Raw genomic sequence first — 17,444 nt, forward strand, 5'->3', positions numbered from 1 at the left:
TTTACAGAGGAGGAAACTGAAGCAGATGACAGTTAAATGACTACCCCAAGGTCACACATTTAGTGTTAGAGCTTGAGATTGAACTGAATTCAGTTCTTTCTGACTCCAGGTCCAAGACAATGCATTGTGCCACCCAGCTGCCTCAATCTATCCTTTTTTACTTAAAAAAAATATATCTATATATATCTATATATATATATTTTTTAATCAGCCATGGTCTGTCTTCTTATCTGCCCCCTCTTTCCAACTGAGAATTAAAGAGAAAACAACACCCATTACAAATAGTCAAACAAAACAAACATCCAAACAAAAATCCTTCTCATTTTGCATTTTGTTTCACTTCTCTATTAGGAGGTGGGTAGCAAGTCTTCTAGAATTGTGGTTGGTCATTATGCTGATGAGAGTTCAGTACAACACATTTCAGCATATTTTTATACCATAACTTGTTCAGTCATTACTCAGTTTATCCACTCCCTCAGATTCCCATCTTTTCCACCTCATCTAGTCTTCTTTCTACTGTACTTTCTACTTTCTACTGTACTTCATTTTAGAAAAAAAAAAGGTTTTTCTAAAAAAAAATACTTAAAAGAAATACCCCATAACTGTTAACTTCTGTCTTAGAAACAGTACTGAGTATTGGTTCTAAGGCAGAAGAGTTGAAGGACTAGGCAATGGGGTTAAGTGACTTGCCCAGAGTCACACAGTCTGTGTCTGCCTTTGAACCCAGGATTTCCCATCTCTAGGCCTGGCTATTAATCACTGAGCTGCCCCTGAAATAATTCTTCAAATCCTTCCCATACTTCAGCACCTATAGTAGGGGAAGTAGAAATAAACATAATCACTTCCATTCTTATAGTACTTAAAGGCTGACAATGATGGTTCAATGGGATGCAGACAGTAAGGGTCAGAAATGGCATCTGAACTCAGGTCTCTAGACTGTAAGTTTGGAACTGTTTCCATAATACTTTCCTTCTCTTCTATCTGGGAATTTCATTTATGGCAATACTCTATGCCATCCTCTCATCTTATCTTTTCTTGGGCTTGCCTTTCCCACGATGGTGGTGATATCACCTGACTCAGAGAAATCATAAGAGAATGGAACAGAAACATCATAAGGTCTTAAGAGATTTTTAGAGTCCCGTAGTCAAAAATCAGGCTGTAAAATCAGATGCAGGCATAATTGAGTGAGATCTAAGTGAGATCATGATAAATTCATCTGTAGTAGAAAGCACTGGAGGACCAGCAAGGCCACATCATACATACATTTTTTTTTATTGTCAAAAAGACCAAGAAACAAAGTTTTGAAATATTTTCTACAATGGGTGATGAACTTGAATATGAAGTTGAAAAAGATAATTGACAGATTACTTTGATTGAGCTCTTGCTATACCGATGAGCACATGAACCACAGGAATTCTCAGACTCTACCACTAAGGCAGCAAAAGACTGGAAACATTTTTCAGTTTTTCAGTTTCTACTGGCAGAGAATGAGGCTTTTTTAAAGGCGATGTAAAAGGCAACAGAAATCATGCTGCGAGATATCCTTGGGCACAGTCTGCTGATGATGGTCCACGGCTGTTGCTAGAGAGCTTCTCAACTTGATTAGGTTTTCGGCTTCTGATTCTCAATTATAAGCTTGTCAGTTAAGTACAGTTGACTAATGTGGATCTGAAAGCAAATGAAAGACATGTGAGAGAATACTGGAAGAGGATATATACCTGAAGAGATAAAGGAAAGGTTTCAAACATTTTCAAATTCAGGTTAAAATTAATCATTTCTCTTCCTTTGGGGAAAACTGTTTAATTGTTTTATTATCTCTTTTTCTTTGGTGTAGCTTTTCCTCCTCACCTGTATACCTCAGTCTTGAAATTGTACCTTTCTCACTTTGAGGAAAAAATCTAGAAAAATACTGCCCTTCCCTCCTCCATGCAATTCCTTTTTGTCTCTGTCTTTCTCTTCCCTTCACTGTTTCTCTCATACACATGCAAGTTCTTTCCCTTGCATTAAGATAGAAACCATAGCTGTAATCTTATTTTCTCTTTCTTCTAAGCTCTTTAAGATCTGCTTAATTAAAAGTTTCATTAGTTTCACAGTTGGAGGAAGAGCGAACTAAATCAGTGTTACCCCAAGGCAAATTATACTGCTCATAGGTAAAAATATCAAAATTACCTGCCACTTAGTGATCCTCCCCCTACTGTTTCTTTGGGATAGGTCAGAGGACAAGGACTAGGAGCCAGGGAAAAGGAGGGTGTTTTGGAGGGAGAATGGGAGGAGAAGGATGAAGGGAAGATAAATCAGTTTTTTAAAAGTTTATAGGTATCATGAAATGAAGACCTTTGATAGTGAAAGCATTCTTTACTTCCTAAATTTTCCCTTCTTTCTAACTTCCCTATTATTGTTCCAACATCCCATGATTTCAGAAAGAGTTGGAACTCATGAACTACATGAACTGAGGCAGAGTGAAATAAGCAGAACCAGGAGAACACTATACACGGTAACAGCAATATTGTGGAATGATCAACTGTGACAGACTTAGATAATCTCAGTAATACAATGATCCTGGAGGAGGTTATGAAAAAGAATGATATCCACCTCCAGAGAAAGAACTGTTAGGAGTCAGAATGTAGATGAAAGCATATGATTTTTCACTTTAGTATATTTGGGTTTTTGGTTTATATGATTATTCTTTAAAAAATGAATAATATGGAAATGTGTGCTTAACATCTTGGGGGAAGGCAGAGGGAGGAAGACAATTTGGATTATATGACTTCAGAAAACTTATGTGGAAAATTGTTATTACATGTAATGGGTAAAATAAAATATCTACCCCCCCAAAAAAAGATAATGTCCTCCCAGTTTCAGAGTCAGAGGGTTATAGATGTGAGTTTGGAGGGACCTGAAAGGACGATGAATCCAGTTCTCTCTTTTTGGATATGAAGAAATCGAGACCTCATAAGTTTAAATGATTTAGGATCATATAGGAAGAAGAACCTGACACTTGCATAAAATTAACAATTAAGAAATAGACCCCTAAAAATAAAAAATGAGAAAAGGGTAAGCAAAAGAAAAAGTATCCAACCACTGAGAGCTTTTTTGGAAATAAAGAAGATAAGCCTTCACATTTAGAAGACAGTGAAACTAAAGCATCCACTTTTAAAACTTTAAAGAAAACTATAAAATTCCCCAAAAAGCCCCAAAAGAGTTCTTGGAAGAGCTTAAAAATATTTTAAAAATCAAATGAGAGAGACTGAGGAAAAATAGGAAAAAGAAAACCAATGCAAGAATATAGAAAATTATGAGAGGAAGACCAACCAATTGGAAAGAGAAATCCAAAAACTCCCTAAGAAAATAATTTGTTAAAAATTATAATTGGATAAAAGAAATGATAATTTTTTTAGGACAACAAAAAATAACAAAAATATGTAAAAAGATTCTAGGTCAAGATGGCGGCATAGAGGCAGCGAAAACCCTGAACTCTGAAAACCTTTCCTCACCGATTAAAAACCAAATGCTCCTAGGGGACTGAAGACCAAATCTAACAACAGCAGAGTTAAGGAACCCTCCTGCTAGACTCAACTTAAAAGGTACATCCCCCAAAAGTCTGAATTTGAGAACACTCCAGTTTAATGGGAAGGAAGAAGGAAGGTCCCAGGATCCCTCCCCAACTTATAGTACTGAGCCTCCAGCAGTGGCTTGAATCTCTGGACAGGCAAGGGTGCTAGTCTAGAGGGAGTATCTTGCAGGCAAAGCTGTGCCAGGCTCAGGGCCTTCATCACAGGATTGGGGGAGGCAGGTAGAGGAGAACCTCAAAGAAGGCAGCTCAATAGCAGCTAAGACACTCCATATTCCCCCCTACCCCCAACAAGGTTTTTGCCTCAGGGCACATCCAGCTCTGCAAGTTCAACTCTGCCCTGAATTAATCTTTATCAAGCTTTCAGAGGGCAGGAAAGCTCAAGCACCAACACCCTTACCCCACAGACTGCTGTGAGAACCTTGCTAAGCTCCAAGGGTAAAAGTTGACAGAAAAGCCCAAACCCACAGATACAGCACATAATGAGAGGAACAAGACTACAGGCAACTACAGGGGGAAAAGAAAGGACAAATATGAGCAAACAATAGAAAAAGAAAAAAGAAATTACAACTGACAGTTTCTATCCAGGCAATGAACAAAGAGCAAATGTAAGAGAGGAAGATCAAGGAACACCATGCAAAAAACACAGAAACTCCAGTGAATTGGACACAGGCTTTGAAAGAATTCAAAATACAATAAAAACACAATTAAGAGAGGCTGAAGACAACTGGGAAAACAACTTAAAAAGCAAGATAAGTCATTTGGAAACAGAAAATAGTGTCTTGAAAGCCAAAATTAATCAGCTTGAAAATGAGGCAAAGGAGATGAAAGATGACCTCTAAAGAAAATCAGACCAGAAGGAGAAGGATGACCAAACAGCCAGGGATAAAATCCAGTCTTTAAGAATCAGAATACAACAATTAGAAGCAAGTGACTTCACAAGGCAGCAGGGAACTATGAAACAAAATCAGAAGAATGAAAAAATTGAGGAAAATATGAAATACCTCATTCACAAAACAGAAGATTTAGAAAATAATTGCAGGAGAGATAACTTAAGAATCATTGGTCTACCAGAAGACCATGATAAAAGAAAAAGCCTGGACATCATCCTACAGGAAATTGTCTAAGAAAATTGCACCAACATTCTAGAACAAGAGGGAAAAGTAGAGATTGAAAGAATCCACAGATCACCTCCTGTACTTAATTCCCAACTGACAACACCCAGGAATGTTATAGCCAAATTCAAGAACTACCAGACTAAGGAAAAAATATCACAAGCTGCTAAGAAGAAGTCATTCAGATACCACGAAACTACAGTTAGGATAACACAGGATCTGGCTGCAACTACACTGAAGGATCGAAAAGCATGGAATATGATATTCTGGAAAGCAAGGGAACTAGGTCCACAACCAAAAATCAACTATTCAGCAAAACTGACTATATTCTTACAGGGGAAAGTATGATCATTTAATAAAATATAAGAATTCCAAGCATTTGTAAAGAAAAGACCAGACCTGAATAGAAAATCTGATGCCCAAACATAGAAGTGAAGCGAATAATCAAAAGGCAATTAAGGGGGCAGCTGGGTAGCTCAGTGGATTGAGAGCCAGGCCTAGAGATGGAAGGTCCTAGGTTCAAATCTGGCCTCATAGACTTCCCAGCTGTGTGACCCTGTGCAAGTCACTTGACCCCCATTGCCTAGCCCTTACCATTCTTCTGCCTTGGAGCCCATACACAGTATTGACTCCAAGATGGAAGGTAAGGTTTTTTTTTTTTTTTAAGGTAATTAAGACAGGGGGAAAAAAGAAAAAACAAAACAAAACAAAAAAACCCACTTTTTTTAAGGGACCCAATAAGTTAAAATGATATGTATCCCTATAAGAAAAGAGGATATTGGTAACTCTTAAAAATTGTTATTATCACCTGGGTAGCTAGAAGAATTTTATTTAGAGGGAACAGCGACAAACTGTAGAGGATGAAATGCCAAGACATAAATATGTATATAGATATAATGTATGCATAAATATATATGTATATGTATATAAATATATATATATATATATACACAACTAGAATTTTAAAAAGAGATTAATACTAAAAGAAATGGGGAAAAAACAAAATGGGGTTAATTTATATGTCACAAAGCAACATCAATACCCTGGAAGGGTACAGAGGGTGGAGATAGGAAATACTCAATTCTTATGTGCATTGAAATTGGCTCAGAGGGAAGAACAATCAAATACAGTGGGACAGAGAATTGATTTGTGTAATATAGGGAAGTAGAAGGGTAACAAATGGACTGTTGGGGAGGGAAGCAATACAAGGGAGGGAAAGGGTGGGGAGGAAGTTTAAAAAGACTGTAAAGAAAATCAGAGGGGAATAAGAAGGGAGGGGTGTTCTAGGAAAGTAAAATAAGGGTGAGAATTAGGGGAATGATTAAAAATAAAACACTGGTGTAGAAGGAAATAGTGAAAGGAGAAAGAGCAGGACTAGGAGTGGAAATCAAAATGCTGGGAAATACACAGCTGGTAATCAAACTGCATGTGAATGGAATGAACTCACCCATAAAACAAAAGTAAATAGCAGAGTGGGTTAGAAACCAAAACCTTACCATATGCTGTCTACAAGAAACACACATGAGGAAGGTACACACACACAGGGTAAAAGTAAGAGGATGGAGCCAAATCTATTGGGCATCAACGGAGAAAAAGAAGGCAGGACTCACAATCATGATATCTCACAAAGCCAAAGTAAAAATAGATCTACTCAAAAGAGACAGGGAAGGTAATTACATCCTGATAAAAGGCAGTATAGACAATGAGGAAATATCTGTACTCAACATGTATGCACCAAGTGGCATAGCATCCAAATTTCTAAAGAAGAAACTAGTGGAGCTCAAGGATGCAATCGATAGAAAAACTATACTAGCGGGAGACCTGAACCTTCCTCTATCTGAACTAGATAAATCAAACCAAAAAATAAATAAGAAAGAGGTAAGAGAAGTGAATGAAATCTTAGAAAAAAATTAGAGTTAGTAGATATGTGGAGAAAAATAAATAGGGACAAAAAGGAATACACCTTCTTTTCAGCAGTATGTGGTACATTCACAAAGATTGACCATGTACTATGGTATAAAAACATTGCAAACAAGTGCAAAAGAGCAGAAATAATAAATTCAAACTTCTCAGATCACAATGAAATGAAAATAATAATTAGTAAGGATACATGGAGAGGCAAATAAAAAATTAATTGGACATTAAATAATACGATTCTCCAAAATTGGTTAAAGAACAAATCATAGAAACAACTAATAATTTCATTGAAGAAAATGACAATGATGAGACATCCTTTCAAAATCTATGGAATGCAGCCAAAGCAGTACTCAGGGGGAAATTTATATCCTTGAATTCATATATTAACAAATTAAGATGGGCAAAGGTCAATGAATTGAACTTGCAAATTAACAAAAAATAGAAATTGAACAAATTAAAAATCCTCAGATGAAAACTAAATTAGAGATCTTAAAAATCAAAGGATAAATTAATAAAATTGAAAGTCAAAGAACTATTCATTTAATTAATAAGACTAGAAGTTGGTACTTTGAGAAAACAAAATAAAATGAAGTACAGCTCAATCTAATAAAAAAACGAAAGATGAAAACCAAATTGACAGTATCCAAGATGAAAAGGGAGAGACCTCACCTCTAATGAAGAGTAAAGAAAGGCAATTATTAAAAACTATTATGCCCTATTATATGGCAATAAATATGGCAACCTAGGTATATGGATAACTATTTACAAAAATATAAATTGCCTAGACTAACAGAGGAAGAAATGGAATACCCAAAGAACCCCATATCAGAAAAAGAAATTGAACAATCCATCAAACTCCCTAAGAAAAAATCCCCAGGTCCAGATGAATTCACAAATGAATTCTATCAAACATTCAAAGAACAACTAATCCCAATATTAAATAAACTATTTGACAGAATAAGCAAAGAAGGAGTTCTACCAAATTCCTTTTACGATACAAATATGGTACTGATTCCAAAGTCAGGCAGGTCAAAAACAGAGAAAGAAAACTACAGACCAATCTCCTTAACGAACATAGATGCAAAAATCTTAAAATACAATACTAGCAGAAAGACTCCAGCAAGTGATCACAAGGATTTTTCATTATGACCAGGTAGGATTTATACCAGGAATGCAAGGATGGTTCAATATTAGGAAAATCATTCACAATAATTGATCATATTAACAAGCAAAGTGACAAAAATCAAATGATTATTTCAATAGATGCAGAAAAAGCCTTTGACAAAATACAACACCCATTCCTATTAAAAACACTAGAAAGCATAGGAATAGAAGGACCTTTCCTATAAATAATAAACAGTATATATCTAAAACCATAAGCCAACATCATCTGCAATGGGGATAAACTAGAAGCCTTCCCAATAAGATCAGGAATGAAACAAGGATGCCCCATTATCACCTCTATTATTTAACATTGTACTAGAAACACTAGCAGTGGCAATTAGAGAAGAAAAAGAAATTGAAGGTATTAAAATTGGCAATGAGGAGACCAAGCTGTCACTCTTTGCAGATGATATGATGGCCTACTTAAAGAATCCTGGAGAATCAACTAAAAAGCTAGTGGAAATAATCAACGACTTTAGCAAAGTTGCATGATACAAAATAAATCCACATAGTTCATCAGCATTTCTATATATTACCAACATATTTCAGCTGCAAGAATTAGAAAGAGAAATTCCATTTAAAACCACCCTAGACAATATAAAATACTTAGGAATCTATCTGCTGAGACAAACACAGGAACTATATGAACACAACTACAAAAACACTCTCCACACAATTAAAAATAGATCTAAACAACTGGAAAAACATTGATTGCTCATGGGTAGGATGAGCTAACATAATAAAAATGACAATCCTACCCAAATTAATCTATTTATTTAGTGCCATACCCATTGAACTACCAAAATTTTTTTTACTAAATTAGAAAAAACCATAACAAAGTTCATTTGGAAGAATAAAAGATCAAGGATATCCAGGCAATCATGGAAAAAAAAATGCGAAGGAAGGTGGCCTTGCAGTCCCAGATCTCAAACTATACTATAAAGCAGTGGTCATCAAAACAATATGGAACTGGCTAAGAGACAGAAAGGAGGATCAGTGGAATAGACTTGGGGTAAGTGATCACAGGAACCGGTTGTCTATGACAAGCCCAAAGATCCCAGCTTTTGGGACAAAAATCCAGTATTTGATAAAAACTGCTGGGAAAATTGGAAGACAGTGTGGGAAAGATTAGGTTTGGATCAGCATCTCACACCCTATACCAAGACAAACTCAGAATGAGTGAATGACTTGAATATAAAGAAGGAAACTATAAGCAAATTAGGTGAACACAGAATAGTATGCATGTCAGATCTTTGGGAAAGGAAAGATTTTAAGACCAAGGAAGAGTTATAAAAAAAATCACAAAATTTAAAATAAATAATTTTGATTATATCAAATTAAAAAGGTTTTATACAAACAAAACCAATGCAACCAAAATTAGAAAGGAGGAAATAAATTGGGAAAAATTTTTCATAACAAAAACCTCTGACAAAGGTCTAATTACTCAAATTTATAAATAGCTAAATCAATTGTACAAAAAATCAAGCCATTCTCCAATTGATAAATGGGCATGGGACATGAATTGGCAATTTTCAGATAAAGAAATTGAAACTATTAATAAGCACATGAAAAAGTGTTCTAAATCTCTTATAATCAGAGAGATGCAAATCAAAACAATTCTGAAGTATCACCTCACACCTTGGCTAACATGACAGCAACAGAAAGTAATGAATGCTGGAGGGAATGTGTCAAAGTTGGGACATTAATGCATTGCTGGTGGAGAAGGGGGAGGGAAAGAATATTATTCTTGCAACCAAGGAATAATGTTCTAAATTGACTAAATTAAATTTAAAAAAACTATGTGAAAAGATGAAAAAAATGGAATAATATAGGAAACATCTTATTACAAAAACAACTGACCTGGAAAACAGATTGAGAAGAGACAGCATAAGAATTCTTGGACTACCTGAAAGTTATGATCAAAAAAAGAGTTTTAACACTATCCTTCTAAAACTAATCAAAGAAAATTGTCAATTTTGGAGATTTTGGAACTAGAAGATAAAGTAGTATTTGAAAGAATTCATCAATTACCATCTGTAAGAGAACCCATCAGGAAAACTTATAGAAAATTTATAGCTAAGTTTTGTAACTCCCAGGTTAAGGAGAAAATACTATAAGTAACTAAATATAAACAATTTAAATACTGAGGAGATATAATAAGGGTAACACAAGATTTAGCAGCTTCTACATTAAATCTATGAAGCTTGTGGAATACATTTCAAAGAGCAAAAGAACTGGTTGTACAGCCAAGAATAACTTATCCAGCAATGATGAGTATCATCACACAAGAAATGATTATTTAAAGAAATAAAAGACTTCCAGATATTCTTGAAGAAAAGGCTAGAACTGAATGAAAAACCTGATATACACAAATTAGAAGAAACATAAGGAGATAACCCATTATAAAGGATCTAATAAAGTAAAAATGTTTATTTCTCATATGGGAAAATGGTATGTTTAAACCTTAAGAATGATATCATTACAGGCAGAGAGGTGTGACTCAGTGGTTTGAGAGTCAGGTCTAGGCAGGAGATCTTAGGTACAAATCTGGACTCAAATACTTCCTGCCTATGTGACTTTGGACAAGTCACTTAATCCTCATTGCTTAGTCCTTACCACCAAGGGAAGGGTTAATAAAAAGATATTAAAAAAGAAAAAAAAAAGAACCCACATTTAAGAGAAGGTAGTTTAAGAAAATCAAAAGATAGGAAGGTACCAGATTAGGAAGGGTCTTCAAAGACAAAAAGAGGATTATATTTGATCCTGGAGATGAGGGAGTCACTGGTATTTGTTGAATGGAAGGGAACAAGGTCTAGGGGCCTGGTCAGACCTTCATTTCATTTCATTTATTTATTTATTTTTTAAAATTAGAAACCCTTACCTTCCATCTTAGAAACAATACTGCATATTAGTTCCAAGGCAGAAGAGCAATAAGGTCTAGGCATAGGAGGTTAAGTGACCTACCCAGGACCTACAGCTAGGAAGTGTCTGAGGCCAGATTTGACCTTTTGACAGCTGAGTGGAACATACATAGACTTCGGAATAGAGACTAGCAGGACACTGGCCAGCAGGCTAGGTCAGTAGTCCAGGCATGAGGTGATGATGGCCTATAGCAATATCATAGGAGAGAAAGGTGGGTATTTGGGAGATGTTAAGAACCTAGAATGACAAATTAACAATTGATTGGCTATGTAAGGTGAAAGTGAAGAGTCTTTCTCTTCTGGGTTGTGAAGGAGTGACTGGGAGGAGTCCCTTCCTTCTTTAGAGAACTCATGTGCAGTAAGATCTTTAATCAGCAGTTCTATGTACAGCTGCTGGATGTCTCAGGGTATTAATGGATTCGTCAACAAACATTTAAGTGCTTTTGGTGGGTTCAGGCCTTAAATTAGGAATTCAAAGACAAAAATGAAAGCATTCCTGCCCTCTAAGAGCTTACATTCTATTGGGGATGGACAACATATACACAAGTCTATGTAATACTTCATTTGTCATTATCTTAATTTCAGATCCAATCATTTTGGGAGGGAGTGGAAGTAGTGCTGCCCTGGGCTCAAGTCCAGGCTCTGCAATTCATTAGATTAGATTCATTCATTTGTTCATCTGTAAACTGATGGGGCTGGATTTGATGGACTCTGAATTTTCTTCCAGACACAAAAATCTATAATTCTAGATTCACTTAATAAAGCCTGGCAGGTGTTAAATAAGAGACAAGTACAGTCTTGGCACCTGTTGGCATTGAAACTTTACTAGCTTCCCCAAAGGCTGCCTAAGGGAACTCTTTCATGGCTATTCCCCATAAAGCCTGGGTGAGCACTAGTGTGTTCTGGCAATACGAGCTATAATTGGCTTTCTGCCACCCCTTAGCCCTACTGCTCTTACCCTCCTAATTACCTGCAAGCTATGGCCCAGAAGCCCACGTGGCAAACAGACTAATAGAGTAGGTGAGTAAGAAACTCTAACCAGCTGCTAGATACACAAGACACTCAGGAGAGAGTGACCAAAGAATGCAGGTGGCAGGCTACTGTTAGCCTCTTTTATTAGTCTTATTCTTATTACCTTGACTGCAAGAGCTCTTTCTAGCCTACTAGATTCTATACTTCTGTATAGCTATTTGTGTATACTGCTCTTATCCCATTGTGCTCTGAATTGTACGCATCTAGACTGCAAACACTACAAGAGCAAGGAATATATTTGTGTACCCCATAGTACCTAGTATGGTGCCTTGTCCATAGAACTTCTATATGGGAATGAATCTAAACAATCTAGCTCAGGGACTCTTAACCTGGGATCTATGAATTTATTTTTCTAGAAATTTTTTTTGGTGATTATTTCAATATATTTGGCTTTTTAAATAATCCTTTGTAGTTTTCCTTTGTATTTATTTATCCATTTATTTTAACTTTTTTAATGTTTTGAGTTACAAATTTTCTTCCTCCCTCACCTTGGAATAGACAAACAATAGGATATTAATTATATATGTGATATGATATAAAACATTTTTATATTAGTCAAGTTATGGGGAAAAATATAAGAAAAAGCGAAAAAACTATGCTTCAATCTGCATTAAATTCAGCAGCTCTTCCTCTGAAGGTGGGTAGCATTTTTCATTACAGGTCCTTTGGAATTGTCTTGGGTCATTTAATTTATTTTATTTTGAATAAAATGAATAAAGCTTCACTACATTGTTAAGCAGGTCATTGAAGAAAAAAAAAGTGAAGAAGCTGAGGACTTAAAAACCTCCCTTCCTCTGGGGCAGCTAGGTAGATAGAATACCAGGTCTGGAGTTGGGAGGCCATGGGTTAAGTCTGGCTTCTGATACTTCCTAGATGTGTGATGTACCTCTTAAACCCCAATTGCCTTTTACTGTTCTTCTGCCTTAGAACTAATACTTGCTGTTGATTCTAAAACCGATTCTAAAACAACACTTCCCTCCTTATTTTACAGATTATAAGATCATAGATTTAGAACTGGAATGTGTTTTAGAGATAGTTGAGTCCATTATCCCCTTCCCCACCCCCGCCCCCCTTTTACAGATGAAGAAATTGAGGGTTAGTGGGGGTAAAGTGACTCGCCTAATGTTATACAGCTAGTAGGGGTCCAAGAAATACTTGCTGAAGACATCCACATAGGGCAGTTGCCCATACAGCATGGAATTGTGAGATTATGTTGTTTAGATCTTAGCTCTTATACTTCCTCTAGTAGCCCTAACATGATGTGCTTTTACTTCCTTTCTTAGCCTCAGATTTCTCAACTGCAAAAAAATTATTTGCTCCCTATACTCGATAAGCTGTTATGAGGAAAGAGGCTTATAAATCTGGAAGTACTACAGAAACATGTATGCTATTTTAAAAAAATTAATTGGTTTTACATTATAATGCCCAATTAACTGTCCCTTCCTTCCCTTCCCCCATTATAGAAGGCATGAACTTGTTTCTAATGATCAGTTCTTTCTCTGGAGGTGGATATATAAAAGATACACACACACACACATACATACATAAAATATTTCTTTTGTTATATATAATGTTCTTGGTTCTGCTTGTTTCACTCTTCATAATTTCATATAGGTCTTTCCATGCTTTTCTAAAATTAACCCGTTTGAATGATTTCAGAAAAAGCTGGAAAGACCTACATGAACTGATGCAGAGTGAAATAAACAGAACCAGGAAAGAATTGTATATAGTAACTGGAATATTGTGGAGTTGATCAACTGTAATAGATTTAGCATTGGTGAAGATTTTCAAGTTTGCGTGCCCAAACTGCAACTTCAAGCTGCCTGTGAGTCCCCTGCATTACTCCAGAGAGCAGGCACTGGCAAGAGGGGGAACAAAGCAGCTCCACTTTCCTCATGACAGCTTGGCATGTGTGCCAGTACTTCAGAAACACTGGTATAAGGCATAACTTTGATTTGCAGCTTCTACTAGTAGGCATCTACTCCAAGGATATCAAGATAGAAAGAAAAGTCTCCCACACAGTAAAATATTCACAGTAATAGCAAAGAACTTGAAACAAAAGCAATAGCATAAGAAATGGGGAAGAATGAAGTAAGTAAAAGTGGGACAATTGTGTGGCTGGGTGGAGACTTGAAGTCAGGAGTTCAATTCTGGCCTTAGACATTTAGTAGCTGTGTGACCCTGGGCAAGTCACTTAATCTCTGCCTCAGTTTTCTCAACTGTAGAATGAGGATAATAAAAACACCTGTCACCCAGGGTTGCTGTGAGAATCAAATGAGGTATAATTATAAAGCTCTTAGCACAGTGCCTGGCATATAGAAACCTCTATATAAATGTTAGCTATTATTATTGTCCTGAAAACAATTTTTTAATACAACAATATAAATTGAAGAACCACAATGAAAATCTAAAATCAAATTGAGGGTTATGCTATAGTGACAAAGTTTATCTCCAAGAAGAGAAGAGGAAACATGTCTGCATCCCTTCTTGCTAGAGGTGGGGGGCTATCTATAGGTGTAGAACATTGCATGCATTGTCAGACTTAGTTGATTTGTTGGCTAGATTTGCTGAACTGTCTTTCCCCTGCTCTTTTAAAATTCTTTATTATAAGGGATGGCTCACTGGAAAGGGGAAGGGTAATCTGTCATTGAAAAGAAAAAATAAAGTACTAAAAATATTCTGACAAGCAAATAGTAGCAACTGAAAGTGGAAAGATAAACTGGTTTGTGTGGCCAGCAGAGGAAGTCCATGTCAAGTGTGGGAGCAATGTTCGACTTGTCTTTATATTCTATTTAAGGGTGATTTCTGTCCTACCGTCAGCCTATTTTATGAAAAATGAAGTTTAGAAACTCCACAATGATAAAGACCCTGTATTTCTATTCTTTGGGCATTTAATAACAAGATGAAGGGACAGACTCCAGCAATGGTGATCCAGTTTGCCATTATTAAGGAGAACAGATCCATCTGTTCCCAAGGCTATGCATAGCACAGTTGAGATGCAAGTCAATGTACTGTGTGTTAGAAGTAGTTATGTTCAATGGATCAGTTAGAAAGGGAACAAAGTTCTGGCTTCACTTCTTGGCCTCTTTTCCTGAACCCCAGCCAGATTTTAGGATACAAAAGCCCCATTGACAGACCATCACATTTGTTTCCCATACTGAGCATCCTAAAAGACTAGTGCATCTCCCATGGGGGATTCCTATTGCAAGATAAGTTGGTTGTGGTTTGGAATGAGGTAATCAAGTCACAATCATTCACAAGTGTAGGAGATAAACAAAAGACAGAACATAGAACTACAAGAAAATAACAGGTTTTAGATTTTGCAAATCTTAAAACCACAAGGAACATATTACTTGTATACATGCTACATACTATTGTAATATTTTGCAAATCCAATCTGACATGAGATTCTTATGTTCAGCTGGAAAGATGGGAATGAAATGAGGCCTTTATTTATAAAAAGGATGTTAAGAAGTGTCATAAAGATGATTTTTTAAAGAACAAAATCCTTACCTTCTATCATAGAATCATATATGATAGAAGAGCAGTAAAGGCTAGGTAACTGGGGCTAAGTGGCTTGCTCAGGGTCCTGCTACTAGGAAATGTCTGAGGTCAAACTTGAACTCAAGATCTTCATTTCCAGGCTTTGTTTTCTATCCTGTAAGACACCTAGCTGCTCCAAAATGAACGAATTTTCTAAAAAAGCATTTATTAAGTAGTATGTTTAGGTCCTGTGCTATACAATCTTTCCTTCAGTCTAAATTCCTTGTGCCCTAATTTCCCTGAATATCTGTGCCTGATAGTCAAAGACAACAGACAATTTGGGCCCAATCTACCATTCCAGACTTGTCTTTGATTTCCTTTTCTCCATTCTTACCTTTCCTATCTTCTAGGTTTAATTTATCTCATTAACTATTATTTAATGCTAATATGTCAACTAATTACCATTAAGTGATAAGGACATAAAGAAATCAGATCATTGCTAGTGTGCCTTAAAAGTATTAATCCAACAGTCCTGTAATAGATAAGTATACTTTTGCCCATCCTGAAAAGGGGATTCTGGAAAACTACAAAGCCTTTAAGATTTAAAGGAATGGAATTTTAACAGTAGAATGCCAATGGAAACCCTACAAAATATCCCTTTAGATCAGACCTCAAAGGAGTCTTTTATTATAAAGAGATCATGTCTATTCCTTAATTTTGCTTATCTTTTTTTAGATGTCTCTGACCCTGCCTTGCCATTAACACTATTCAATAAATACTTTATATATAGCACCGTGGTTTGCAGTACTATATAGTTATCTTCTTATTGTTGTTGAATTGAAGAGTATCATAGGGGCTGTTTGAGGATAGTGAGATAACAATAAGAAAATATCAATGCAAACAATCAAAATGTCATTTGGACTTAAATTCATAATTTGTTAATAATTATCCATAATAAATTAACACATGAATAATAATTACTAGGGAAAGGTAGAAACTGAAGGCTTCAGGGCTGAATCTGGAGGTTACATTGAACCAACAGATGAAACCAATATCTAAAAATAGCTTGCCCCCCCCCCCCATTGGCAAGATATATAGAACAAAAATAAAATCTGAGCTGAAATGGAAGAATACTTTTAAGTATTTAGCACATACTCAAATACATTCTTAATTGCACTTTTGGAATTGTAAAATAGATTCTAACCGATTTGGAGAGCATCATCACAATACCTGTATGATATTAAAGAAATATAGGGCCTATCACCCTGAAGCAACAATCCTCTCTATAAAGGAAAAAGAGGATTCATAGCCATTTTCAGAGCACATGCTAAAAGAGCTAAAAAAATACAGAAATACTTTTGGAACAAGAAGACATCATTTGAACTAGCAACAGTAAAGACTTATAGCAGTTTATGCCATAGGATTTCTCTCCAGATGGACCCAATGAAACAGTTAAGATTCAAGAATGAAATCAAAAGGTCTTTTTGGGCAATGTCTATATGAATTTAATCAACAGCATCTCAACAAAGATGGACTGAACAAATGGCTATGAAATGAGCAACTGTTTGTAGAAACAGAGGACTTTAGGATAGCAATTCAGGATCAGGTCACTGGCACCAGAATTAGAGAAGAACTGAATGTAAGGGGCCTGGACATAGTACAGATTATTCACATAGAAACTGTGCAATAATACTGTGCAAAAATTTAACACCCACTGAATATTTAGTAAGACATGAGCTGATAATTCTTATACATCAAAAGCTCACTATATTTCATGGACTGACAGAAGATAAATCCTCATATGTTACAAATACAGTACTAAAAATATCTTAGAGAACTCAAGTGATAAACTAGACTGCAGCCTGACCATTATCACAGAACAAACTCTTGCATACAATTGGATGGGTATAATGTAGATATGTCAAAATTTAAGATCAATGTTTTTAATAGATGTTGCCATACCAAACTCTCATAATCTAAGCCACATAGAAAAAGCTTTCAAAATATGAAGACCCAGCAGAAGAGATAAAAATCATGAAGAAGTTTTTTTCTTAGTTAAAATTTATCTTTATTATATTCTTTAACTTTTACTGTTTTTTCCTTTATCACAAAACCAAAAAGCACATTAAACCCTTCCCTGTTGTCATTCCAATAGACAGATGTATCAGGTAGCCCCACTTGCCTCCCCTCCATATTTTTTAAAAGATTTTTTAAAACCCATACCTTTCATCTTAGAATCAA

General features: G+C 35.8%; 1 protein-coding gene across 3 annotated transcripts in view; it reads right to left on the bottom strand.

Moving 5' to 3' along the window:
- Nucleotides 1-1,253: 1,253 nt before the first annotated feature.
- LYRM4 (LYR motif containing 4) overlaps nt 1,254-17,444 on the bottom strand; it is a 222,458-nt gene continuing 206,267 nt past the window's right edge. For all 3 annotated transcript variants that reach the window (XM_016431789.2, XM_016431785.2, XM_007488015.3), the window contains one exon: nt 1,254-1,668. Coding sequence is in view for 2 of the 3 variants with exons in the window: in XM_016431785.2 (XP_016287271.1) it covers nt 1,603-1,668 (66 nt within the window). In the remaining variant the exon portion in view is untranslated. The remainder of the gene's footprint in view (nt 1,669-17,444) is intronic.

This window comes from Monodelphis domestica, chromosome 3 (genome assembly GCF_027887165.1).
Source record: "Monodelphis domestica isolate mMonDom1 chromosome 3, mMonDom1.pri, whole genome shotgun sequence".
Taxonomy (NCBI): Eukaryota; Metazoa; Chordata; class Mammalia; order Didelphimorphia; family Didelphidae; genus Monodelphis; species Monodelphis domestica.